General features: G+C 39.7%; 1 protein-coding gene across 2 annotated transcripts in view; it reads left to right on the top strand.

The window, feature by feature from the left end:
• Positions 1 to 27150, top strand: part of LOC101736444 (protein slit) — a 141035-nt gene that overhangs the window by 50334 nt on the left and 63551 nt on the right. Inside the window, exons 2-5 of one of the 2 annotated variants that reach the window (XM_038019689.2) lie at positions 5878 to 6049; positions 20494 to 20565; positions 21065 to 21136; positions 22404 to 22475. In XM_038019689.2, the coding sequence (XP_037875617.1) occupies positions 5901 to 6049; positions 20494 to 20565; positions 21065 to 21136; positions 22404 to 22475 (365 nt within the window). In that variant the 5' untranslated portion in view covers positions 5878 to 5900. The remainder of the gene's footprint in view (positions 1 to 5877; positions 6050 to 20493; positions 20566 to 21064; positions 21137 to 22403; positions 22476 to 27150) is intronic. The other variant, XM_038019690.2, reaches the window with a different exon arrangement.

Raw genomic sequence — 27150 nt, 5'->3', positions numbered from 1 at the left:
GTCGTAACGATAAAATGCACTTAGAAAAGTTTAAGATTGTATAACGCCTAATCTATAGTCAGGATTTTGGGGATGTAATTTAACTTGCAGTTACTTGCAAACGTTTAACGGAGCCGGTGGGTTGTGATATTCCAATACAATAATGTCATCCAAAACATCAGTGTTTTGGTGTCTGTCTATAATACAGTTCATTAGATGACGCTCAAACAAAAATTAATTATTACTTCGAAGTCTTTTTCACACACCAGACATTAGTTTACTGATGGTAGGAAGGCTTGTGAGTCCGCACAGGCTGTTACCACCACCCTGTCTATTTCTGCCGTGAAGCAGAAATGAGTTTCGGTTTTAAGGGTGGGGCAGCCTTGTACTGTAATAACTGAGACCTTAGAACTCATATCCTAAAGTGGGTGACGGCATTTGCGCTGTAGATGTCTACGGGCTTCGGTAACACCAGGCGGGCCGTGAACTAGTCCATCTATCTAAGCAATAAAAGGGTAATAAAAAAGACACGCGTCACTTCAGGTGTGATTGTGATGTATCTGACACTTTGACGGACGCAATGAAAGGATTCAGACAAATCTTGTCAAAATAAAACAAGAATCAGGATTTCTAATGGTTTTGGAACCTCTGCACGTTTTGTCCCGTGCGTTCCATGGATAGTGATTAGAGGATCCTGTTGTCCCATTTTCATCATCACATCATCCGCCACCCAAAGGCGTCTCTAGCCCGTGTGCATCATTACCCTAGTGCTCTCTAATAAGCGCGCACTCAAAATGCAATAGGTACAAATCTAAGGGTCAGTCTAGGTATGTAGGTCTAAGGCTTATTGAAAGAGCCGAGGTCGGTGCCTCCTGTCCCCGCTGTACCCCCCATCCTGCATCATGGAGCTGCCTCTAGAGCAAACCCAAGCTCCTCCCATAACCTAGATTCGCGAGTTCTCCCATAGAAAATATCCAGATGTCGTGCTTGCCAAGTACCACGTAACTCTGGAACTAACACCCCTTTCACAGTGCTTGTGAGTCCGCACGGGTAGGTACCACTTCCCTGCCTATTTCAGCCGTGAAGCAGTAATGCGTTTCGGTTTGAAGGGTGGGGCAGCCGTTGTAACTATACTGAGACCTTAGAACTTATATCTCAAGGTGCGTGGCGCATTTACGTTGTAGATGTCTATGGGCTCCAGTTACCACTTAACACCAGGTGGGCTGTGAGCTCGTCCACTCATCTAAGCAATAAAAAAAAAAAAGCTTACCGGGCGCTATAGCGAAACGATGTTTAAAAGAGCTTTGCGGTATGCATCAGCTTGAATGTGTTCATTTAATCCAGTATTCATAAGCTGTCAACATCAGAATAATAGAAAAATAAATAATAGTTTAAAAAAACTAACAAAATACGCTTTTATAGAAAATCCATCTAAAAAATAGAAAAATAGAAAATGGTATCAGTAATTATAAATATTTTATGAACAGATATGAGTAGAATGATTATCTTGATAATATCTTGAGAAGCACCCCACGCTTTTTTTTTTACAATAAAATAATTTTTTCTTACTCTATTTTTAATTCATATTTATTAAAATTTATTTTCTATTTTTTAGTTGAATTTCAATATTTTTTTTAATATTGAATTGTCATCGGTCCTTTATACGTATACCAAATTTCGAGTTAATCCGACGTTTTGAAAGGGGACCAAAATCATGTTCAAAGATTCCATCACATACATACGTCTGAAGCTAATAAAAGCGTATGATATATTTTGCAGGGTTTTATCAATATAAAGATCGTTTAGATCTCCGCTATGGCTCTCGACACGTGGAATTTGCTCACTTACTTTATTTTACGCTTTGGTTTACCTTCGAAGGCAGAAGGGTCACCTGCGCTCACGAGATACCACGTAGATACTGTAGCTCAGACGACGTGCTCCGTACGCGAAAGTAGCGGCCTATAGATGCGGCTCGGCCTTTATCAGCTGCTCTAATGGACCGTGCGCTTACGAAGCAGAAAACAAAATATGATTGATTTTAAGTGGTTCCCGTTTTGTGATCTCAGCATTACAAAGTTCGGTTCGCATTTGGTATCATACGAAACGCAGCCCTGGGTCGACCAACGGGGCAAATGGCATCTGAGGTTTATTTTAACGCACCTTGCCGTGAAGCAGTAATGCGTTTCGGTTTGAATGGCGCATTTACGTTGTGGATGTCTATGGGTTCCAGTAACCACTCAACACCAGGTGGGCTGTGAGCTCGTTCACCCATCTAAGCAATAAAAAATCGCATCGACGCCGACTGCAGATACTTACTGATGGACTCTAAGGCCAGGTCGTCATGGAGGTCGACGTTCCTGACGAACCACGGAGCTCCGACGGCTATCCTGCAAAAACGGGATTGAATTACTTGGAATGATTTTAAGTTAGTGCGGGCCGCGTGAGCGAACACTACACTCGCATAGGTCATGACGGGGCGTATGCAAGTTTTGTAGAGTGTCACCTTATTTCTAAGGGACAATTTACTTCGCCTACATATCATCGGGTAGAGGGCTACTGACGTTATCACGTCAAACTATCGTCCGTAAACCAACCTTACAGACAACTAATATTGTTTTTTTTTAATTCCCCGTCGCCTGCACGCTAGAGTTGACAGTAAGAATGCTCTCAACCCGTCCAGGGTTCAATGTAACTATAACAATTGCTCCTCCCGGCCCGTAACTCAATTCCAATGACGCACAATTGATCTCAAGCGACCTTCCACTCGACGCGTTTATTGAGTTCAAATTATGTTCACGCTTTGTTTAGCTGCGGAGTACCGGCAGGGTACTTGAACATATATTAATTTCGCGTTGATGCGAGGGCTTTTTCGAGCGAACCCAAATTTGTATGAAACTAGCTGACCTGGCAGACTTCGTAGTGCCTCAATCGATAAATAAAAGACCTAAACTTTTGTATAAAATAAACTTAAAACAAAGAAAAGGAATCCGTCCGCCACGGGACACATCAAAGGAAAAACAAAATTGTTATCTTTATTTAATTCCGAGCATTTTCATATCTATCTACGTTTGAAACCTTCTCTGGACTTCCACAAATAATTCAAGACCAAAATTAGACAAATCGGTCCAGCCGTTCTCGAGTTTTAGCGAGATTAACGAACAGCAATTCATTTTTATATAACTAGTCAGGTCATAAGTATTGTCACACAGTAAAAACTTTTCTTTTAGAATGCTGGCCACAAAAAAGTTTATTGAATTCGAATTTCGAATTGTTCATGAAAATAAAAAATGTATACTTTTAGAATTTTACTCATTTTTAAATATGGAGTGGACGCTTAAAGAAGACCGTGTTGCAGTTATTGCGTTGCATCGTTGCGGTTACGCGCCAATTCAAATTTTTAACATACTGAAAATTTTTAATATAACCAAAAGATTCGTTTATCGTACCATCAAACGATATAATGAAGACTCTAGTGTAGATGACAGGTCAAGAAGTGGTCGCCCTCGGTCTGTTAGGACTCCAGCAGTGATAAAAGCTGTGAAGGCGCGAATTCAAAGAAATCCCAAACCTAAGCAGAAACTGTTGGCCCTTCAGATGGGGTTAAGCAGAACCACGGTGAAAAGGGTGTTAAATGAAGACTTAGGGCTTCGGGCATATCGAAGAAAAACAGGACATCGTTTGAATGCTCGTCTAATGGACCTGAGACTGAAGAGATGCCGCGCTTTGTTGAAGCGGTACGCGGGAAAAAAATATCGGGAAATTCTTTTTTCGGATGAAAAATTTTTTACCGTAGAACAGAGCTACAACAAACAAAATGATAAGGTGTACGCACACATTAGTGAAGAAGCGAGCAACCGTATTCCGCGTGTCCAACGAGGTCATTTTCCATCCTCGCTCATGGTATGGTTGGGAGTTTCTTATTGGGGCTTAACAGAGGTACATTTTTGTGAGAAAGGTGTAAAAACGAATGCAGTTGTGTATCAAAATACAGTCCTGACGAACCTTGTGGAACCTGTTTCTCATACCATGTTCAATAACAGGCACTGGGTATTCCAACAAGATTCGGCGCCAGCTCATAGAGCGAAGAGCACACAAGACTGGGTGGCGGCGCGTGAAATCGACTTCATCCGGCACGAAGACTGGCCCTCCTCCAGTCCAGATTTGAATCCGTTAGACTACAAGATATGGCAACACTTGGAGGAAAAGGCGTGCTCAAAGCCTCATCTCAATTTGGAGTCACTCAAGACATCCTTGATTAAGGCAGCCGCCGATATTGACATGGACCTCGTTCGTGCTGCGATAGACGACTGGCCGCGCAGATTGAAAGCCTGTATTCAAAATCACGGAGGTCATTTTGAACTTTAGTGTTATAAGAATCTATGTTTTGTTAAGTTCATTTTGGTATATGAATGGTTAGATAATGAATAAACTTGTTTCAATTATTTTACATTAAACATGTGACAGAATTTATGACCTGACTAGGTATAATAGATTCTTTTGATTGAATGGAAAATCTTTATAATTAATACATAAGCAAAAACTTTGTACCCCTTTTTACGAAAATTGCGTGGACGGAGGAAGTAAATAATTTCCCACTCTTATAGAGAATATAGAGAAGGAGTGCAGAATGTTAATATTTTTTTGTTAATTATGCTTAAAAAATACATTAAATCAATTAATAAAAACATAACACACACTATCATGTATTTAACACAACACGCATGCGTACTATTTGTTTATTGTCAAACTTTTCTTATTGCTTATAGTCTGTGGTCAAATTGGTAATAGATTAAATATTGTTTGTCTTTATTAAAATTTGTCCAAAATATAGGTAGAATAATAACAGCCCATCAGTACACTTGTATAATTAATTATGTATGACGGAGTGGCTGGTTCCTTGGGGTTTTAAAATACCGACGTCAGTGTCGCTGACGCTATTCTTGTCCACGTTATCATTGCCTTCCCTAGAGACAATAATTAAAATTTATTTTTTCAAACAATTCATTTTGTTGAAATTCAAGTGTACAACAATAACAACAGAGAGCTCCGCATCGTTCGAATGCTCGAGTCAGAATGTGTTGGGCGTTTTTTTTGTCCTACATATTCTAGTAGCCTCGAGGGGTTATTCTAGATTCACTGAACTAGTAGGTGAACTCACGAGGCTCACCTGAAGACGTTACTAATACTAACCCTAGCAAGAGCCGTGCTTCGCAGAATCTACCACCGGATCGGAAATGCGCCCCACTGAGAAGATCCGGCGAGAAACTCAATGGGCTGCGTCTATGAGTTAATTCAAGAACGATGATCGGTGCTTGGGATACCTAAAAGCGCCGTTAATGGATCGGGAGGATCCGTAATGACGTGTTTAGGGCGACGTCGACTGTTACCATTCGGACAAATATTTTGTTTGTATGGAAACTAGCGACATCTTGTAGCGCATGCCTCTAAACTTATAGGTTGTTAAAGTTAAGGCATTTAATTACTGTATAACTAAACATAGTAAATAAAAAACTAATAAATCATACAGATCTTTATTTGTTATAATTGACTAAATTTTATCAATTTGTGGTTTCTGAAAATTTACAAAATTCTTCATTAAAAATAAAATATAGGATAGGTAATATGTTACTGCCATCTACAGGAGCAATGAGGAACTGATCGAAGTGAAGCCATCTAGTGGCCGAAGCCCGTAAACATTATTGTTGAGTGCTTGAGTTGCTTATCTATAACTAATTTAGGTATATTATCTATGAGTAAGCGGTTCTACTCAAACAATACGTTTTAATTCGAATTGAGACAGCCCCAAAACTATCCATGAGTTCCACCACCACTTGACACCAGCTCGGCTATCGAAGGAGCTCCTTTGCTAGTGACTTATCTTGTGCTTTTTGTCTGCAGCAACATGACTTAGAGCAGACACGATGAAGGTCCTACTCCTCTTGGCTCTGAGCTGGGCGACCGCCGCGGCCACCTGCCCATGGGCTTGCTCCTGCAGACCACCGGCGGCTGACTGCGCGCACAGAGGACTCCTGCATGTACCGAAGCGCTTGCCTCCGGATTCGCATAGACTGTGAGTATTCATTGAACTCGTCAGATCATTGCGTTGTACTGTTAAAACTGAGATCTTACTACTCAGATCTTGGGGTAGGTGGCGGCATTTATGTTTTTTTTTTTAGATTGATGGACGAGCACACAGTCACAGCCCACCTGGTGTTTAGTGGCTACTGGAGCCCATAGACATCTACGCAACGTAAATGCGCCACCCACCTTGAGATATAAGTTCTAAGGTCTCAGTATAGTTACAACGGCTACCCCACCCTTCAAACCGAAATGCATTACTGCTTCACGGCAGAAATAGGCGGGGTGGTGGTACCTACCCGTGCGGACTCACAAATGGTCCTACCACCAGTAAAGTATTCATTGAACTCGACAGATAATTGATGATCTTACAATTCAGCTCTCGGAGTGGTTGGCGGCATTTTCTTTGTATATGTCTATTGGCTCCAGCTACCACTAAACAAAATTGGTCACGATCATCGGGGAAAGAGCAAAGGCTAGTCTTTTTCCTGTCGTCATCACATTTAAAAAACATCAGACAGTATACGGATTTCTTAATCAGCTCCACAATATTCTAAAATTACATTCTAATAAATCAGACGCCATATTATTAATGCAAACTGAGAAAAATCTCAAAGGCTTATTGGAAACAGCACCAAAGGATTATTCCTTAAAATCAACAACATTATTTTGACAGTTTTGACAGATGTCAAAAAATACGGCATTGGTGGTGGGACGTCTTGTGAGTCCGCACGGGTAGGTACCATCACCCAGCCTATTTCTGCCGTGAAACAGTAATGTGTTCCGTTTTGAGTGGCGCTTGGCAGCCGTTGTACTGTAAAAACTGAGACCTTAGAACTCATGTGGCCAGGTAGGTGGCGGTTATGTTGTAGATTTTTATGGGCTCCGGTAGCCACTTACCACTCTGGTGCGCCGTGAGCTCGTCCTCTCATCTAAGCAACATTAAATTGTAGCAGCCCGTGGAATCGCAAAGTGAATCTCCCGGCGGGAACTTAAATCTCAATTGCATGGTATTGTTACGGCGGTAAGAGTAACGCCATCTGCCGCCGAATAGTCGAACGAATATCGAAGGATCTAGTAGCACCTAGAACGTTCGAGAAGTACAATGCCATCTATTGTCAGATAGCGGAAACACACATCGAAAGTACTCGACTTATGAGGAATGTTCTCGACGATTCTAGGGATGTCGTATCAACTATAAAAGCGTTGCAGACATGGCACGCAGTCAGTCAGTAATCGGAACTACTCGAAGCGAAACAGCGAACGGATCACCTGAAGCGAAGCGGAAGAAGCGAATTGAGAATTTTAAAGTGTTTGTGAAGTGTTCTAAGTGCTAATACCGTATTAACTTGTAATTCGGTAGAATTTTTTTATCCCGAACCCCAGCGCGTAACAGTATAAAGGGTGCTACAAACCATGACCATACGACTCCTTCACAGTAGAAACGACCCGGATAGAGGCACTTACCCGGGTGGGCTCGGGATACGCTTTAAGCTCATTAAAACTTATAGGCCTCCATACGCGGTATTTTCTTGCGCAACCCCCATCATTTGGGGGACAGTAAAGGTCTTATGAGGTTTCGTATTACCCGCGAGACAGTTCTCAAAGTCGTTTCCCGAGCGACCCATAAAGATTCACATATCTTCACGCTTCATGACCTGTATTAAGGTGAATAAACACCCCCCGAAATATTTGGTGAAAATGTTTTTGTTAAGTAATTCGTAATATCAATTCTTCTTCATCAGCTGTATTTGAGTCGACTATTATCAAAGGCGGCAATCTGACTTTTGGACAATGATTGGTAAATCAGAAAAACGAATTATTGACTTTGTATTCCATTGGCAGTCACAAAACTCTTCGGAACGACATCTTAGATAAATAACAGGTTAACTATTAACCTTTATTTAATGCAGCTTTTGAACCGTATTCTTTGAAGGAGACGATTATATTCAAATAAATCTGTATTGACATATCAATAAAAAAATTTTGTCCAAATGTACAGATTGCCACCTTTGATAATAGACGACTCATTTGTCGTACTATTTTGTGTACATATGCCCCTCAATAATAACACAATATAAATAACTAGCTGTACCTGTCCGCTTCGCTGGGCATTTAAAATTAACATTATTATTTCTCACCCCCACAAAGATTATCATCATTAACGTCCCTTAACTGGTGTAGGGAGTCCAACACTCATATAAATATTAGCCTATCCATTAAGTACATGTATATTCTATATTGATATCAAGTTTCAAGTCACCTTGATACACGGTTCGGTAGTTATAACGGAACATCCGTAAAAACCACTGTAGATTTATATATTAATATAGATAATGCAGGCGAAGGGCTTGACGAGCGAATTAACCCACAGACACAGCCCACTGAGTTTCTCGCCGAATCTTCTCAGTGGGTCGGGTTTCCGATCCGGTGGTAGATTCTGCGAAGCACGGCTCTTGCTAGGGCCAGTGTTAGCAACACGCCGGTTTGAGCCCCGTGAGCTCACCTACACGTCAAGGAGAAGCTGAAATAGCCTCTCAAGGCTATCAGCATAGGTAGCAAAAAAAATGCATTCCTGAATGCATCGTCTTTATGTAAAGACGATTTATTGTTAAAACGCGACAGAACAGAATTGGCTTGAGTATAGCGGAAACACACACGTCGTTTGTACTATTTCTTTTCTATAATAATATTATAAAGAGGAAAGATTTATTTGTTTATTTGTTTCGAATAGGCTCCGAAACTACTGGACCGATTTGAAAAATTCTTTTTCCATTAGAAGCCGACATTGTCCCTGATGAACATAGGCTACTTTTTTTTTTATTTTTTTTTATTTTATTTTTTTGGTTTCATGTGAGTTTTAATGTTTCCGAAGCGAAGCGAGGGCGGGTCGCTAGTATAAAATAAACTCAGTGTCAGTCACAGTTTCCTTTTTAATACGCTTTTATTATCTTCAGACGTATGTATGTTAGTATGTAACGGAATCTTTGAACATGATTTTGACCCCCTTCAAAACGTCGGGTTAACTCAAAATTAATATTATATATATAATAATTCAATATAAAATTAAAATATAAAAATTAAAATATAAATATAAAAATTGAAATTCAATTAAAAAATTAATAAATAATAAAATAATAATAAATAAATAATAGTTTAAAAATACAAAAAAAAATACGCTTTTATAGAAAAATCCAGGGTATTATCAAAATAACCCTTCTTCTCATATCTGCTCATAAAATTATAACTATTGATACCATGCACCCCGCGCTTTTTTACAATAAAATCATTTTTTCTTACACTATTTTTAATTCAAATTTATTTTCTATTTTTTATTTGGATTTTCTATAAAAGCGTATTTTTTTTTAGTTTTTTTAAACTATTATTTATTTTAAAAGAGCTCCTAGACCCACCCGCGACAGTACCACCAGAATTTTCGCTGCCTCACCAACTAGCAGACCAGAACAGCAAGACTCTACCCCAACCATGGGATTTCCAAAACACTCTCTTTCCTTATACGTAAACATGTCTTGGCTAAATTATTCAATAGAAACTTATACGTAATGTTCCATTATGGTAATTAATCGTGGACTGTATATTTTTTTGTATGAAATGTTTATTGAACCTTTACAAAGTAACGACTTAATATAATAAAACCATAAAATTGATGAGTTGCTTTTGGCGGCTCGATTTGAAAGAGAGTTTGGTGCCATGGCGGACGTCGCTCGCTGACATTTTTCATTTTCAATTTGCAATTGTAGATGTCTATGAGCTCCAGTTAGCACTTAACACCAGGTGGGCTGTGACCACGTCCACCCACCTAAGCAAAAAAAACAAACTGAAAACCTAGTATGGTAAAAAAAAAAAAAATAACACTCATATAATAAATCGAACTAGCTATTATTTATCTACTAGCTGTAATTTTTCTTTTTATCCTAACGATAAAAATCAGGATGTTAGAGCGAAGATACAAAACGCGTTGAGCAATGCACCGGTTTTCGAATCCCGCAGGCGGGTACCAATTTTTCTAATGAAATACGTACTTAACAAATTTTCATGATTGACTTCCACGGTAAAGAAATAACATCGTGTAATAAAAATCGAAGCCGCAAAATTATAATTTGCGTAATTACTGGTGGTAGGACCTCTTGTGAGTCCGCGCGGGTAGGTACCACCGCCCCGCCTATTTCTGCCGTGAAGCAGTAATGCGTTTCGGTTTGAAGGGTGTGGCAGCCGTTGTAACTATACTTGAGACCTTAGAACTTATATCTCAAGGTGGGCACATTTACGTCGTAGATGTCTATGGGCTTCAGTAACCACTTTACACCAGGTAGGCTGTGAGCTCGTCGTGATAGCACGGCGAATCCTAATTCGCGGCCGTATGACCGTGCGCGATTCGGTCACGGCTATTTAAAGACGAAATCGCAGAGAACGGTAAACGTTGTTCAAGCTGAAACGTCGCCTTAATAACACGTCGGGTGCGGGAAACTATTCTCACTGACTAATTACTCACGAGAACAAATTACAGAAGTTTCAGAAACTAATCTAGAACAATTTAAAAGCAGTTGAGCACTAACTCCGCGCGGAGCGGCGTCGCGTTGTGTACAGACGACGCCAAAACTTCTTTTTTGAAAGTTAATATTTAATTCAACTACATCAGTCTGAGAGTTACACTGCTGTTGTCTTAAGGGTGCTTAGAGTTTTCCTTGAGGTTTGAGGCTGCAGTTATGAGGGCCCAGTGATAGATTTAGGCCCGTGAGGTCCAGACCTGGAGGAGCATGGTTAGAGGGACGACGAAATTTTTGGCAAATTATTTCAGAGGTGAAAGAAATATTAAAGACAGTCCCCTCTGAAAATGAATTCAAATTAATTTTTATATTATATTATAAATGAATATAAAAAATTGATTAAATGTTTTTTCTAGATTTATTTACTCTGATCTAATTTATTTCTAAAATTATTCCTACATTTCATTTCAAAACGAACTGATAGAGTATCTTGGGATCTGGTATTTTGTTTGACTCGGGCTTTAAATTTTTTTTCTATTGCTTATATGGTTGGACGAACTCACCCACTTAATGTTAAGTGGTTACCGTAGCCCATAGACATCTGAAACGTAAATGCCACAATCTACCTTGATATTTGAGTTCTAAGGTCTCAGTTGTAACAGTACAACGGCTGCCCCGCCCTTCAAACCGAAACGCATTCCTGCTTCACGGTAGAAATAGGCATCTTCGCGATAAGAGGATCCCGGATGTCAGCTAAGCACCATGAATGGTCGACTCTTAACTCACACCAAGATTGAAACGTAACAATAATAAAACTAAATAAATAAAAGGGCAAAAATCTCGCCCGGTCATTCGGCCCCAAAATTGGGATTCTCTGTGTTATGGGTACCAGAGACTGACATACATACTGCTACGCAGGTAAGAGTAACGCCATCTATCGCCGAATAGCCGAACGAGTATCGAAGGATCTAGTAGCATCTAGAATGATCGAGAAGTACAACGCCATCTCAACTCACATAGAAGGTACTCGACTTGTGAGGAATATTCTCGATGATTCTAGGGATGTCGTATCGACTATAAAAGCTTTGCAGAGATGGCACGAAGTCAGTCAGTAATTGGAACTACTCGAAGCGAAACAGCGAACGGATCACCTGAAGCGAAGCGGAAGAGGCGAATTGAGAATTTTAAAGTGTTCTAAGTGTTGAATACAGTTTTTAGTCGTACCTTGATAGAATATTTAATAATCCCAAACCCCACGGCGTAACAATACTTATATATGTTTAAATATATACATAGATAGATAATAAGCACCCAGATGAAGAGCAAACCAACCTGTTTATCACACGAATACTTACGCGATGCGGGAATCGAACCCACGACCCTCGGCACAACAATCAGGACAGCTAACTAATGGTCAACCGAGTCAAGCTTTGGAATGAGCTCCCATCCACGGTGTTTCCCGAGCGCTATGACATATCCTTCTTCAAACGGCTTGTAAAGAGTACTTAACGGTAGGCAGCGGTTTGGCTCTGCCCCTGGCATTGCTGAAGTCCATGGGCGACGCTAACCACTCGCCATCAGGTGGATTGTATGCTTGTCTGGCTACACGAACAATAAAAAAAGTGCCGTGAATACCGATGAAAGTACTAAGTTAAGTGTTAGACTTAGTGTTAGAAGTCAAAATCAAAAAATCAAATCAAAAAAAGTTTTATTTAACATAAATGAAAGTACATACTTGTTGAACGTCAAAAGAATTAGCCTCCGTCCTGAGAAGAATTGGCAAGAAACTCAGCGGGCATGTCTTTTTTTTTTTTTTTGAAATATTAGATTTTTATTTTAATTTTAAATATTACTTTTTTTTAAATATTCATATTACAATAAGTATGTATGTTTATATGTATAGTAATGTATGTTTGTATCCTAAAAATAACTTGGAATTTCAATCAGCACGTGCTCACGAAACCCGATCTTACTTACGTTAAATTTAAACGAGTTAATGCCGTAAATGACCTACAATATTTTAGAAATAAATATTTATAGAAAAACTAGCTGCGCCCGCGGTTTCGCCCGCAACAAAATGCATTTTTTTTAAAACGTAATGGTGTCATGGACGATTCAGAGAACTAACTACGTAAGATAATTTTAAGAGGACATACATACTCTTCATTCATATATAAATATATATATGCCGCAGAATATCGACAACATCTTCATTATTGCTTGACATAGTAGGAGTATGGTGGGTAGTCACGTAAAGAGATTGCGGAGCATGAAACAATGACAGTTCCGAGACATATTTACTCTTCCTAAGTCAGACAACGAATGTGCCTCTACTCCACCCGAGCGATGACACCTCGACTCTGCACCACCCGAAGTTAGCCGATGTTTGACGAGTAGTTGCGACTCGCATCCACTAGGTGGCGCGCTTTCGCTTCGTTTGTCGCGTCCAAAAGCGACATGTACATATACATATATTTATTTATTTATTACGCACACATTACAAGCTAAAAAGATACACAAAAACAAACCAGTCGTGGTGGTGGTAGTACTGGTGGTAGGACCTCTTGTGAGTCCGCACGGGTAGGTGCCCGCCCACCACCCCTCCTATTTCTGCCGTGAACCAGTAATGCGTTTCGGTTTGAAGGCTGGGGTAGCCGTTGTAACTATACTGAGACCTTAGAACTTATATCTCGAGGTGGGTGGCGTATTTACGTTGTAGATGTTTATGGGCTCCAGTAACCACTTAACACTAGGCTGTGAGCTCGTCCATCCACATAAGCAGTAAAAAAAATACAATAAAAAAAATAAAAGTGGCTTGCATCATAATAAGCTATATGCGCACGACTAAGCAAGACAAATGTGCTGAGTGTATACACAACGGTCATAGAAATAAATAAATATGTATGTATACATAATAATATCCTACAAATCTATATCAATTCGACCTATGGTTCAAAATATAAATAATAATAAATAATTACTAACAATCACGCCACGTAATTTTTTATTATACTCATATACATATATTTAATATACATCCATAACCCTGGAAAAGACATTTTATATTTATCATACAAACATCTTCCCTTGGCGGGATTCGAACCCGCGAACCCCTCGTGTAGTGACCATGTCACTTACCACTACACCAGACGGCCGTTAAAATAATATGAGATGAACACTTTCGTTCGCATCTGTACACGAACGCGATGCACTCGAGAAGTTTTAACTACCCTCCCCTTCGCAGTTCCACATTGCGTTGCTTCCACGATAATTGAATTTGAATGTAATTAATTCCGCTTCGAGATCTTTGATATCGTTTCAGTTTTCACACATCGTCATGATAATAATAATAAATATTTTTATTTATACGTAATACATTCATTTCGTGAAATAATGTGGTTCGTTAAATTACATATATATACAGATTTGACTGTCACGAACAAAAATAAATAATAGTTTAAAAAAACTAACAAAATACGCTTTTATAGAAAATCCAAATAAAAAATAGAAAAAAAAAAGCGTGGGGTGCTTTTCAGGATATTATCAAAATAACCCTTCTACTCATATCTGTTCATAAAATATTTATAACTGCTGATGCCATGCACCCCACGCTTTTTTTTTATAATAAAATCATTTTTTCTTACACTATTTTTAATTCAAATTTATTAAAATTTATTTTCTATTTTTTAGTTGGATTTTCTGTAAAAGCGTATTTTGTTAGTTTTTTTTTTAACTATTATTTATTTTTCATTTTTTAGTAGAATTTCAATTTTTTTATTCTTTATTCTATTTTTTTTTATTTGTCATCGGTTCTTAATAAGTACATCAAATTTCGAGCTAATCCGACGTTTTGAAGTGAGTCGAAATCATGTTCAAAGATTCCGTTACATACTAACATACTTAACATACATACGTCTGAAGCTAATAAAAGCGTATTAAAAAACAAACCTTCCTTCTTAACCTTCCACCTTAAATCTTCCTTTTCTCTGTCATTCTCTTTCTTACCGTTCTCTCTCACTCACATCTTGACGCTCCATTCACATTCACAGTATTCCACACTCTTTCCATACGTTCCATTCTTAGCAATCCTACATAAATATGGTTTCAAAACAATACTATAACAATATTAAGACTAAGAGTGTTCACGTAAACAAACATAGTTTAAAAAAACAAAACTGTTTCTATCCACCGATTCCTATGTTTTGTCTGTAGTAGTGTAGTATAGGACTAGAGGCTAGATGTAGGTCGGATCTGTGTCTGTTTGTGTACGAGAAGAGCTCGGGATCAGTTCAGAGCTGCAGAGGACTGTGTCTGTAGTAGTGTAGTACAGAACTAGAGGCTAGATGTAGGTCGGATCTGTGTCTGTTTGTGTACGAGAAGAGCTCGGGATCAGTTCAGAGCTGCAGAGGACTGTGTCTGTAGTAGTGTAGTACAGAACTAGAGGCTAGATGTAGGTCGGATCTGTGTCTGTTTGCGTACGAAAAGAGCTCGGGATCATTACAGAGTACATTCTAATTGCTATACAACAAATCATAACAGAATAAATAATAATCTGTGAGCTATCAAACGAAATTAAAGCGACCGCTTCGTATCTCAAATTACTGCAAATGACACGCTAGTGGTGGGACAGCGTCGATGTAATTTAATATATCGATACTTTTTAAATTCGCACTAAGTTCGTTCTCGGGTAAAGTAACGACTTTTTAAAGCGATATTTATTAATATAAATGAATTTGCAACAAGTGTAATGACTTATTATTACAAGAGGAGAATCGCTATTTGGTTTAATACGCGACATTTATCTTTGTAATTAAAAGGTGCGTTTTATTTGGTGTTAGCATCAACAGTTCGATGTTTTTAATTGAACTTCAATTAAGTTTACTCCATTTAAAAAGCTAAAGAAGATTTTTTGTTATGATATTTTTTCCAAATATTAAACTTTAAATGGGTCTTCTGTAAATATCTAAAAATGTCGTTTAAACCGAATGGCCTTACATCCGTCGATTTCATTTCAAACCATCGCTTCTCTACGACAATTATAATAGCATTGTTAAAAAATTAAATGTAGTTAATCAATGTATCCGTATCCATGTATCTGAGTGACTGAATCTTCTAAAATAACATAATCTTCATCACATTCTGGACGTCTGATGAACTTGATAATGTGACAAGTGTCTTTTTTTCCTACCTAAGCTGATGATCTAGAGAGACCATATCAACGTAACTTTAACTATTATAGTAGGTGAGCTCACGGGGCTCAAACCTGACGACGTTGCTAACACTGGCCCTAGCAAGAGCAGCGCTTCGCAGAATCTACCACCGTATCGGAAACGCGACTCACTGGGAAGATCCCGTGAGAAACTCAGTGGGCTGTGTCTGTGGGTTAATTTACTCGCCGAGCCTTCGTCGCAAGCGACGACCAGAATTGACAGGTGTCCAAGACCAATGATAAACACAATTATTTAATTACAATGAGTGAAAACCCTAACGTGATACAGCTGTACAGAAGATATCACCTTTGTTTTTTGTGTTAGTTTTATTTTATTTTATTAAGGACTTTTTTTTTTGTTTCAAACTATGTTTATAGTTAATTTGCATTTAGATTATTTGATACTGTATAGTCGATTTTGAATCGACTTCCTGACGAGATACTCGAAATTTTGATCATACCTCGAGGAAGCTTGGAGGAACGGGAAGAAGATTATCAGTTCGTTCTCTGCATTTGGCTTTGTTATAGAAGAATTTAGTGTGTAGCCGTAGAATTTTGTAATCGACTCAAGTTACTGGTGGTAGGACCTCTTGTGAGTCCGCACGGGTAGGTACCACCACCCCGCCTATTTCTGCCGTGAAGCAGTAATGCGTTTCGGTTTGAAGGGTGGGGCAGCCGTTGTAACTATACTGAGACCTTAGAACTTATATCTCAACTCAAGGTGGGTGGCGCATTTACGTTGTAGATGTCTATGGGCTCCGGTAACCACTTAACACCGGGTGGGCTGTGAGCTAATCCACCCATCTAAGCAATAAAAAAATAAAAATATATATCGATAATCGATATACTTGTCTATCGAATTAGTCCCAACACTAACGCGGCCATGTTTGTTAATCCAGCAATTACGGACAGCCAATTAAAAGTTTTGAACATTTCGGCGATTACCAGACGAGGGAGGCGCCGTGAGAACTCGGCGTAGCCGCTTTCAAAATACCTTCGGGTACGTGAGCACACGTCAGTGGCATGAACGGAACTGACGATTGTAAGTGTGCCCCTCGCGCGAACAACACTCGACAAATCCTTGATCAATGATGGAGATCTTTGTCGGCGTAACGCCAGGGTTTTCAGTCTAGGGTTGCCAGACGTATTTTTTTTATTGCTTAGATGGGTTGACGAGCTCACAGCCCACCTGACGTTAAGTGGTTTCTGGAGCTCATAGACATCTACAACGTAAATGCGCCACCCACCTTGAGATTTAAGTTCTAAGGTCTCAGTATAATTACAACGGCTGCTCCACCCGTCAAACCGAAACGCATTACTACTTCACGGCAGAAATAGGCAGGGTGGTGGTGCCTACCCGTGCGGACTCACAAGAGGTCCTACCACCATTTCCTGGGACAGCCCGTATTGTATGCTTAGTTTTAAATGTCCCGGTGGGACTGACTCTGTCCCTTATACGAACCGCACGATTATAATTGTATTGATTTTTGTAAATACGTTAAAACCGATAAAAATTTGTTAAAACTGATTTGCTCCCCGGAGAAAATATAAAAAAAAAAGATAATGTCACTATATAATTTTGTCTTTTATTTGTCCCGGGTGAAATAAAAATTAAATTTCAATATTGCAATAATTGTTACGTTATAATAGCTCTTGTAAAACAGAATATTAAAAAAAAAAGACATGCCCGCTGAGTTTCTTGCCAGTTTTTCTCAGGACGGAGGCTAGTTTTTATGAATTGGCGATTGTTCTTTTTGACGTTCAACAAGTATGTACTTTCATTTATGTCGAATAAAATTTTTGATTTGATTTGAAAAAAACTAAATTCCCGTATTTGTTTGCCTATTTAAGCATTTGCCCGTTATAGGCTGAAAAAAAATCTGGCAACCCTAGTTTTCACACATGAAAAGTGTAACAAATAAAATAGAATACTAACTTTAAGTCGTCGTGGCCTAAAGGATAAGGCGTCCGGTGCATTCGTGTTGAGCGATGCACCAGTGTTCGAATCTCAGGCGGGTACCAATTTTTCAATGAAATACATACCCAACAAATGTTCACGATTGACTTCCACTTTGAAGGAATAACATCGTATAATAAAAATCAAACCCGCAAAATTATAATTTGCGTAATTACTGATGGTAGGACCTCTTGTGAGTACGCACGGGTAGGTACCACCACCCCGCCTATTTCTGCCGTGAAGCAGTAATACGTTTCGGTTTGAAGGGTGGGGTAGTCGATGTAACTATACTGAGACCTTAGAACTTATATCTCAAGGTGAATGGCGCATTTACGTTGTAAATGTCTATGGGCTCCAGTAACCACTTAACACCAGGTGGGCTATGAGCTCGTCCACCCACCTAAGCAATAAAAAAAAGTGAGTTATTATCACCAGCTAAGAGTATGAGTCTACATCTGCACCTGTAGTGCGACTATCTCAGACGTCACAAATACATAAAATATTGACCTAAATAACGTTTTATTGGTACCATTATTACAATTTAGGTTTTATGGTACGCACACAAAGCGACATGACGTCCACAGTACTAAAAGTCTTTTAGAAATGTCTTGTATTTTATTTGACAAGCTGATTACGGCCGTGTTTGTATTTTCGATGTTGCCATTCTCACGCATGGCTTGGAGTCTCCGGGTCTGCGGAGGGACTTCGGTTGTCTCTGTATTTTGTACCGTATGTTCAATGGGGAGTGCTCTAAAGAATTGCAAAAAAATCCTTTGAGCCCGCGAGCTCAGCTACTGCTGTGCAGTTGGACTAGCCCCTTAAGCTACCAACGATTAGGTCCTCCTCCTTCAGTCGACTGCTCATTGCTGAGCATCATGATGCGCCCGCCTGTGACCTATTTTTGTAATTTGTAGCCACTTATGTCGGTCAGTGGCACAGTGAAGTGCGTGGCTCAGTCTTATATGTCCAGATACTCGGACATTTGGTCACTCCATCTTTTTCGGCTCCGACCTCTGGATCGTCTTCCATCCACTTTACCCGACTTTTTTTTTTGCCCTTGTAGGCAGACGAGCTTACGGCCCACCTGATGGTGAGTGGTTACCGTCGTCCATGAACTTCAGCAATGCCAGGGCAGAGCCAAGCCGCTGCCTACCGCTTAATACTCTCCACAAGCCTCTTTTGAAGAAGGACATGTCATAGCGCTCGGGAAACACCGTGGAGGGGAGCTCACTCCATATCCGGATGGTACGTGGCAAAAAAGACCTCTGGAAACGCACTGTGGATGAACGCAGTGGCTCCAGGTAGTATGGATGAACTCTACTCTGGTGGCGAGAGGTGCGATGGTAAAAACGAGACGTTGGCATCATCTCGAACAATTCCTCAGAGCACTATATCGTCACTATAAATCTCTCCAGGTTGTCAGAGGGTTTTCTTGCTATATGACCGAAATATTGGAGCACTCTATGTAGGCATTTGGTGGATAGCCTCTGGTCAACTTTTAGCTCGTTGAGGATGGAAGCGTTCGTCCGGAAAGCCGTCCCACGATTAGGTAGGGAAATCAATTACGACATCTTCATCAACCCAACCACCACCCAATGCTGAGTGTAAGTAGGTCTCTTCAAATGCGTCACATTCTTTTCGGTCTCTTGCCTTTCACATCCAGTCCCTACCAGCCACTTTGACCAGGTCATCCAATATGAGGTCTCCGCTCCGGTACATTTGTGACCCAATTATATGTCCATCTTTAAATAAGGTTTAAAAGTATCCTTTTCAGTTGACATCGGCTCTTTCCAACCTCCATTATGACCACTTGCAGATGCTCCGTACGGTCAACTTTGTTGCGGTTCCCTTTGATTACTGTGATGTAATCAAAATTTACCCAAATCTCTAACACAGCTCTAATTACATGCTCAAAGCCAAACTCGTATTCAGAATTCATGCTTACGAACAAAAAATAAATTTTCCACTGAATTTCACTTCTAAACGTTATACGCTCTGCCCAACCTTCCAGTTCATACATGTACTAATAAAACATTTACAGCCAATGTTTCTTGGCGAGTGATCATTAATGGTAAAGGACCTGTATTCGAAGAATTGACATTATCAATATATTAATACATAGCAAAACTTTGTAGCCCTTTTTACGAAAATTGCGCGGACGGAGGAGTATGAAATTTCACACACTTATCGAAAATGTAGAAAAGGAGTGCAGAATGTTAATATTTTTTCTAACTATGCATAAAAATACATTATGTATGTAAATCAATTTAAAAAAATTACGCACACACATTAGATGGGTGGACGAGCTCACAGCTCACCTGGTGCTAAGTGGTTACTGGAGCCCATAGACATTTACAACGTAAATGCGCCACCCACCTTGAGATATAAACTCCACCTTGAGATATAGCTACAACGGCTGCCCCACCCTTCAAACCGAAACGCATTACTGCTTCACGGCAGAAATAGACAGGGTGGTGGTACCTGCCCGCGCGGACTCAGAAGTGTTTTTGTTAGTACATATTTTTTCCAAATTTTACAATTTAAATGGCTTGTGAAGTTGCAAAAATGTCAATTGAACCAAATGGCCTTTCAACCATCGATATAGTGATTTAGACCTCATGTCTCAAGGTGTCATTCGCGTTGTGATGCCCATGGACTCCGGAACACCAACTGGACCAACTTTGCCCAGCTATGTAATAAAAAAGTATAACTTCTCTGTTGAGTTTTCGCGTTGCTAATCAATAAGTTTTCTTTTGTTCCAGAGACCTTCAGGGTAACAATATCAGCATAGTCTTTCAGAGCGACTTCCAGAACATCAAGGAGCTTAAAGTTTTGTGAGTCAAGCTTTACTAACTATTATGACACTTTTGTTACTCAAAGCTTTTACTGGGGCCGCCCAGATTTCCGCCCGCTTTTCAGAATGGTATGGGCCATATTTCGGACCACATTAAAAGCGTTGCAGGCCTAACTATCATCAAGTGGCCACCGAAGCCTGTAGACTGGGCCCAGGATCGAGTCAGTCCGGAGGGGGGGGGACGGCTTTGGGGCGGAAATACCCGGATGCGTGATCCGCGTGAGCTCTTATATTTTTATATTTTTCCTACCTAAGCTGCGAGCCTTGAGAGGCTATTTCAGCGTAACCTTAACTAGTAGGTGAGCTCACGGGGCTCAAACCTGACGACGCTGCTAAAACGAACCCTAGCAAGAGCCGTGCTTCGCAGAATCTACCACCGGAGCGCAAACGCGACCCACTGAGAAGATCCGGCGAGAAACTCAGTGGGCTGTGGGTTAACGAGTGAGCTCACAACACGTCAAATATGTCTTTCCTTGCAGACAGCTGTCGGAGAACCAGATTCACACGATTGAGAGAGACGCCTTCCTCGAGCTGACGTCACTTGAACGATTGTAAGTAGAAGCCAAAAGATGTGAAGCGAAAGAGATGTGGAAATTATTGGCGTTTGCGCAACCAATTAGAGAGAAAGAGAGGGAGAGAATGACGGACATAACCACGTAACTATTGCATTTTAGAATCATTATAATATGAAAATCATGGTTGAAGATTAAGGAAAGCAATTATTATTTTATTAATTTAAATGCTCAACTCACGGCGCTAAGAATATATTGAAAAAAACTGCCACTCAGAAAGCAACACCCTGTATTGATAATATTAAGTAGCCACCTTGACGTGCTTCGAATTGACACTGTCAAATTCGAATCAATCGCCGAACTGTGACAGCTGTCAATACAAACGCCGAAGATGTGGAGGGTAGAAGTAAGGAGCGCCATCTTGTATAGGGGACAAGTTGATAAAATGTCCGCGCGTGTCAGCTCGTTGTTGTTGGGAGACTCACCGACATAGCGCTAGTGTAGGCAAGGCAAACTATATGAATATAGCAGTTTTAAGCATATTTTTCGTGAGTTTTGTAGTTAAAAAAAAAAACAGTATTTAAAATCTCTAATATTTCTTTTTATTACTATTCACGTAGGAAGTGTTTATTTCCTTCATAATTTAGTATCTTACTCTAATAGTTTTTAGCGCTGTCTTTAATTCCACTAGCTACTGTGGCGCCATCATAATTGCCTTCATCTCAGAGGACATTTTTTAATACACTGAGATGTTACTTCTTACCTCTACTCTCCATAGTCAAAGACAGTCTGATCGAGCCAGAGATGACTTCATTAAATATTGAATTCATTCGAGTGTCGTTTCTTGAGCGTGTCCAATTGAAGAATGAGTTCTAGTTTTACAAATTTAAGGGCCTTAATACAGACAGAGACAGAGCAAAATACTCAATTAACAAACAATTGATTCGGCATTGTTTGTATTCTCTCTAACATTCAGCATCCAACAAACACTGGATTTGTGTTTAGCCTAGATCGCGCTGTGCTATCGCACGGGACACGACTATGTTTTAATTACCAAAAACAAAAGCACAAAAACTCGTATTGATTGTGTGACTTATAGTCAAAATGTTGCTTGTTGTTAAATTGTATCGGTAATAATTTTATCAGCTCGAAATCAAAGTCGACATTTGACAACCCTGATTTGGTAATTAAAAAAATAGCCGTTAAGAACTTTCGCAGCGATTTTGGAGGGACAGAAGCCGCTGCCTCGCAGGGTCGCCACGACCGCCTCATTTTCAGGTCATCACACGGATTTTATTTATTGCAGGAGAATGAATAATAACGCCCTGGGATCTTTAGCGGACGGCCTCTTTATAAGACTAAGGCACCTACAGAGATTGTGAGTTGTACCTTACCCGACGGTGTGGCCCAATGACTCCCCGAGCTTTTCAAATATTAAAAACGGTGCTTCTCCCTACAGCTTCATGTGGTTACTGTCTAGTTCCTCGGTTGAGAACTCGGAATTTCTTGGTGACTAAACATACGCATGCTTGGTTTCCTACCGTGGCACTGTCTAAAAAAAATGGCCGCAACTTTGAGTTTCAAAATCGTCTAAATCTACATTAAGTAATTGTATAAACCAAAAAAAAAAGTTTAAAAACAACTAACAAAATACGCTTTTATAGAAAATCCAACTAAAAAATAGAAAATAAATATTAATATATTTGAATTAAAAATAGTGTAAGAAAAAATGATTTTATTGTAAAATAAAAGCGTGGGGTGCTTTTCAGGATATTATCAAAATAACCCTTCTACTCATATCTGTTCATAAAATATTTATAACTACTGATACCATGCACCCCACGCTTTTTTCATTTTTTCTTACACTATTTTTAATTAAAAGTTATTTCCTATTTTTTAGTTGGATTTTCTACAAAAGCGTATTTTTTTAGTTTTTTTAAACTATTATTTATTTTTCATTTTTTAGTTGAGTTTCAAATTTTTTCAATTATTTTTTTAAATATTGATTTGTCATCGGTCCTTAATAAGTATACCAAATTTCGAGTTAATCCGACGTTTTGAAGGGGGTCAAAATCATGTTCAAAGATTCCGTTACATACTAACATACATACGTTTGAAGCTAATAAAAGCGTAATAAAAACGTGTTTAGAATTAAAAATACTTAACGACGAGAACAGAATTAGGAATAGTTTATTTCTATATAATTAATAAATAAATAAGTGATTTACCAGATACCCTCAAAATTTCGGACGCATTGTCAGGCCTATGCGTTTTACAATGACGGCTGGTGAATAGCCCATAAACTCATTCGCGATATAACGGTTAGACTGCGCCTTATGATCCTAAATGTCAAACAGAGGTCTCGAGAGTCGGGATACGACCACGCAGTGTACTACAAACAAACGTTACGATTTTCGCCAAAAGAAAGACAACTGTGTCTCTCAAAGTCTAATCGACTATCGCCCCACCGAAGTCATCATCATTCAGTGTAGGCAGCGGCTTGGCTCTGCCTCTGGCATTGCTGAAGTCCATGGGCGACGGTAACCACTCACCATCAGGTGGGCCGTACGCTCGTCTGCCTACACGGCAATAAAAAAAAATTAAGAAATCTCCTGCACTTCTCCCAGTCACTTGGGGTCGGCGCAACATGTTATCTCTTTCCATACTCCTCTATCATATACTTCCTTCTAACACATATCGTCTTTCACGCAATCCATCCATTTCTTCTTAGGTCTACCTCTTCCTCTAGATCCTTCCACATTCATAGTTAACACTCTCTTACCAACGTCATTTTCATTTCGTCTCATCACATGTCCATACCATCTCAAACGCGCACTTCTCACACTCTCACTTCTTCTCTGTCACAGGTGCCACTTTCAGACTTCCTCTAACATATTCATTCCGTATTTTATCCATTCTCGTTACACCACACATCCATGGCAACATTCGCATTTCTGCTGCATGCAATCGCCCCACCGAAGTATGCTATAGCATTGTTTGAACATTTTGATGACAATAATCATACAATGTTCTCTGGTAATAATCGCAAATAGAGTTAGTAAAATACCAAACCGATATTTAAAAAAAAGCAACTATGAACACGCTATTAACATTTTAGATCAACCGTACTAATAGTTTAAGAGCTAATTTGAAAGCCAGATTGTGTAATTACTTCTATTTTTAACCGACTTCAAAAAAGTAGAAGTTCCTCAATTCGACTGTATGTTTTGTTTTTTATGTTTGTTACCTCATAACTTTTGACTGGGTGAATCGATTTTTGATAATTATTTTTTTATTAAATAATATAAATAAATATAAATATTTTACTAACAATCACGCCACGTTAACTGGTCCCGTGATAAGTTCGTAAAGAACTTGTGTTACAGGTACCAGATATCGGAAATAAATGCAAGATTTTTATTATACACATACATATATTTAATATACATCCATAACCCTGGAAAATACATTAGAAAGCCGACGCTTTCCGTGTGGTCCCATTTCAATTTAGTTCAGTTCTGATAATGGTATCCATGAGAAAACCATATAAGTCTTAAATTTGCATTAAGTACGTGCGCGACAAATATATGAATAACTCAATAACTCAATATCAAGCCAACCGATTTCGGTGATTATTGTTTTTAGTATAAATTAATTTGTTTTGGAATATCTTTTTTTTAATATTTGAAGTCGGTTTTTGTTAAAGCATGTCTATTTACAATTATTATTATTACGGTTTAATCTTGCGCTTTTATTGTCATCATATATTTCTCCTACCTATTTGCTGGTAGTCTAAGGAGTTATTCTAGTTACGGGTAGGTGAGCTCACGGGATCAACCAGAGAGAACTTGATAACACTAGCCCAAGAGCAGTGCTTCGCAGAATCTACCACCGGATCGGAATCGCGACCCACTGAGAAGATCCGGCGAGAGACTCAGTGGGTTGTGTGTAGGATGATATATTTTTTTTTATTGCTTAGATGGTTGGACGAGCTCACAGCCCACCTGGTGTGAAGTGGTTACTGGAGCCCATAGACATCCACAACGTAAATGCGCCACCCACCTTGAGATGTAAGTTCTAAGGTCTCAGTATAGTTACAACGGCTGCCCCACCCTTCAAACCGAAACGTGTTACTACTTCACGGCAGAAATAGGCAAAGCGGTAGTGGCTACCCGTGTGGACTCACAAGAGGTCTTACCAGCAATAAGTAATTAATAGGAAGGTCGGGGAAATTTGATAAAGGGCTGTTCAAAACATGCATTGCTCCTCGAAGACCTTAGACTTAGACCTTAGCTGCGTCTCCTAATAGCATAGTCACTACTCAAGAACCATTTGGTTCAGCGGCCATTTGTTCCACCAGCCACTTTTCTGCTAAATATTCATATCAAATACGGTCTTTAGAATGGTGAAACTCTTAACGTTTGCTTTGGACCAGACCTGCACTTTCCGCTCCGTGATCTGGTGCTCGTATTTCGGATACCCTCGGCAGTAAAACTAAGCTAAAAACAATTACGATAATACTATGAGATTCCGTTGCTCTCATCGAGGAAAGATGTATAACAACGCTTGTAAATAATTCAATGGGTGTTAGCAAGGTATTGTCTAATCGATACTCTAGTGCTAGATCCGATTAAGGGTAAATGTGTCCTTGCATTTTATGGTGGAGTGCTAGATTTTTGGCCAGATCTACAGTAACCTTAGTCACGCTAGTACCTCCAGATATGCTACACTAGACTCTTGGAGTAGGCACCAAATATTTATTTGTTTTTGTCATTTCCCTCATCCCTTCAAAGCGGGTCTCCTTATTTTTCCATCTAAATCTGCCTACACATCTCTGAAAGCAATTAATGTCCTAAATCCTAGGCTTTGCTGTTGAAGTGGGTTGAGTAGTTAGGCGCTCGTATCTGTAAGACGGAATTTTTATTGCATTAATTCGTATGACATGATATTATTAGTCGTCGTGGCCTAAAGGATAAGATGTTCGGTGCATTCGTATGTAGCGATGCACCGGTGTTCGAATCCCGCAGGCGGGTACCAATTTTTCTAATGAAATACGTACTCAATAAATGTTCACGATTGACTTCCACGGTGAAGGAATAACATCGTGTAATAAAAATCAAAGCCGCAAAATTATAATTTGCCTAATTACTGGTGGTAGGACCTCTTGTGAGTGCACACGGGTAGGTACCACCACCCTGCCTATTTCTGCCGTGAAGCAGTAACGCGTTTCGGTTTGAAGGATGAGGCAGCCGTTGTAACTATACGTGAGACCTTAGAACTTATATCTCAAGGTGGTTGGCGCATTTACGTTATAGATGTATATGGGCTCCAGTAACCACTTAACACCAGGTGGGCTCTGAGCTCGTACACCCATCTAAGCAATAAAAAAAGAACATCAGAGTGTGAAAACCGCCATGCACCTTGAGGACTAAGACTAAATCTGATTACATTCTTAATTGTAAGAAAATACCTTCACTTGGCATTACTAAAAACGCTTATTTCGAGCACTGTTTCACTGCTTCGCCTCAGATAGATGGAGCAGTGGCACATGCCAGCAAAAAGGTGGTTAAGTTATCCTCAACTGAGCTGACGTCGAGGAATTTCTAAGGGAGAACGGTCGCCAATGACTCACACGATGAGAATCCTCACAGCGCCCAAACTCGAACTCCACGTCTTGATCAGCGGAAGCAACGATATTTCGTAACAACAATATTAAACGCCTAATTCAATGGGCGCTACGTGATGTCTCCGCTAGGGACGGGATCGAGTCGACACGTATTATCGTTTCATGCGACTGAATCGAATCTATTCATTGAACATATCTTTGTATTGGACATGATCCTGTTTTATTGGTGCGAAGCGTGCTCCGGCAAGGACTCGCCGATTCGGGATTTAGCACGTGTGTATTTTTTTACAGTAACAGATATATTTATATATCAGCCTTTCCCAAAGTGGGCGATAACGCCCCCTAGTGGGCGCTGTAGGCCTAAAGGGGGGCCGCCAAAGAGACCCTGAAAAAAAAGGGGGCATTGTGTAGAGACTTGGGAGGCGAT

The sequence above is a fragment of the Bombyx mori genome, chromosome 24 (genome assembly GCF_030269925.1).
Source record: "Bombyx mori chromosome 24, ASM3026992v2".
Lineage (NCBI taxonomy): Eukaryota > Metazoa > Arthropoda > Insecta > Lepidoptera > Bombycidae > Bombyx > Bombyx mori.
This window is presented reverse-complemented; position numbering and strand designations above follow the sequence as displayed.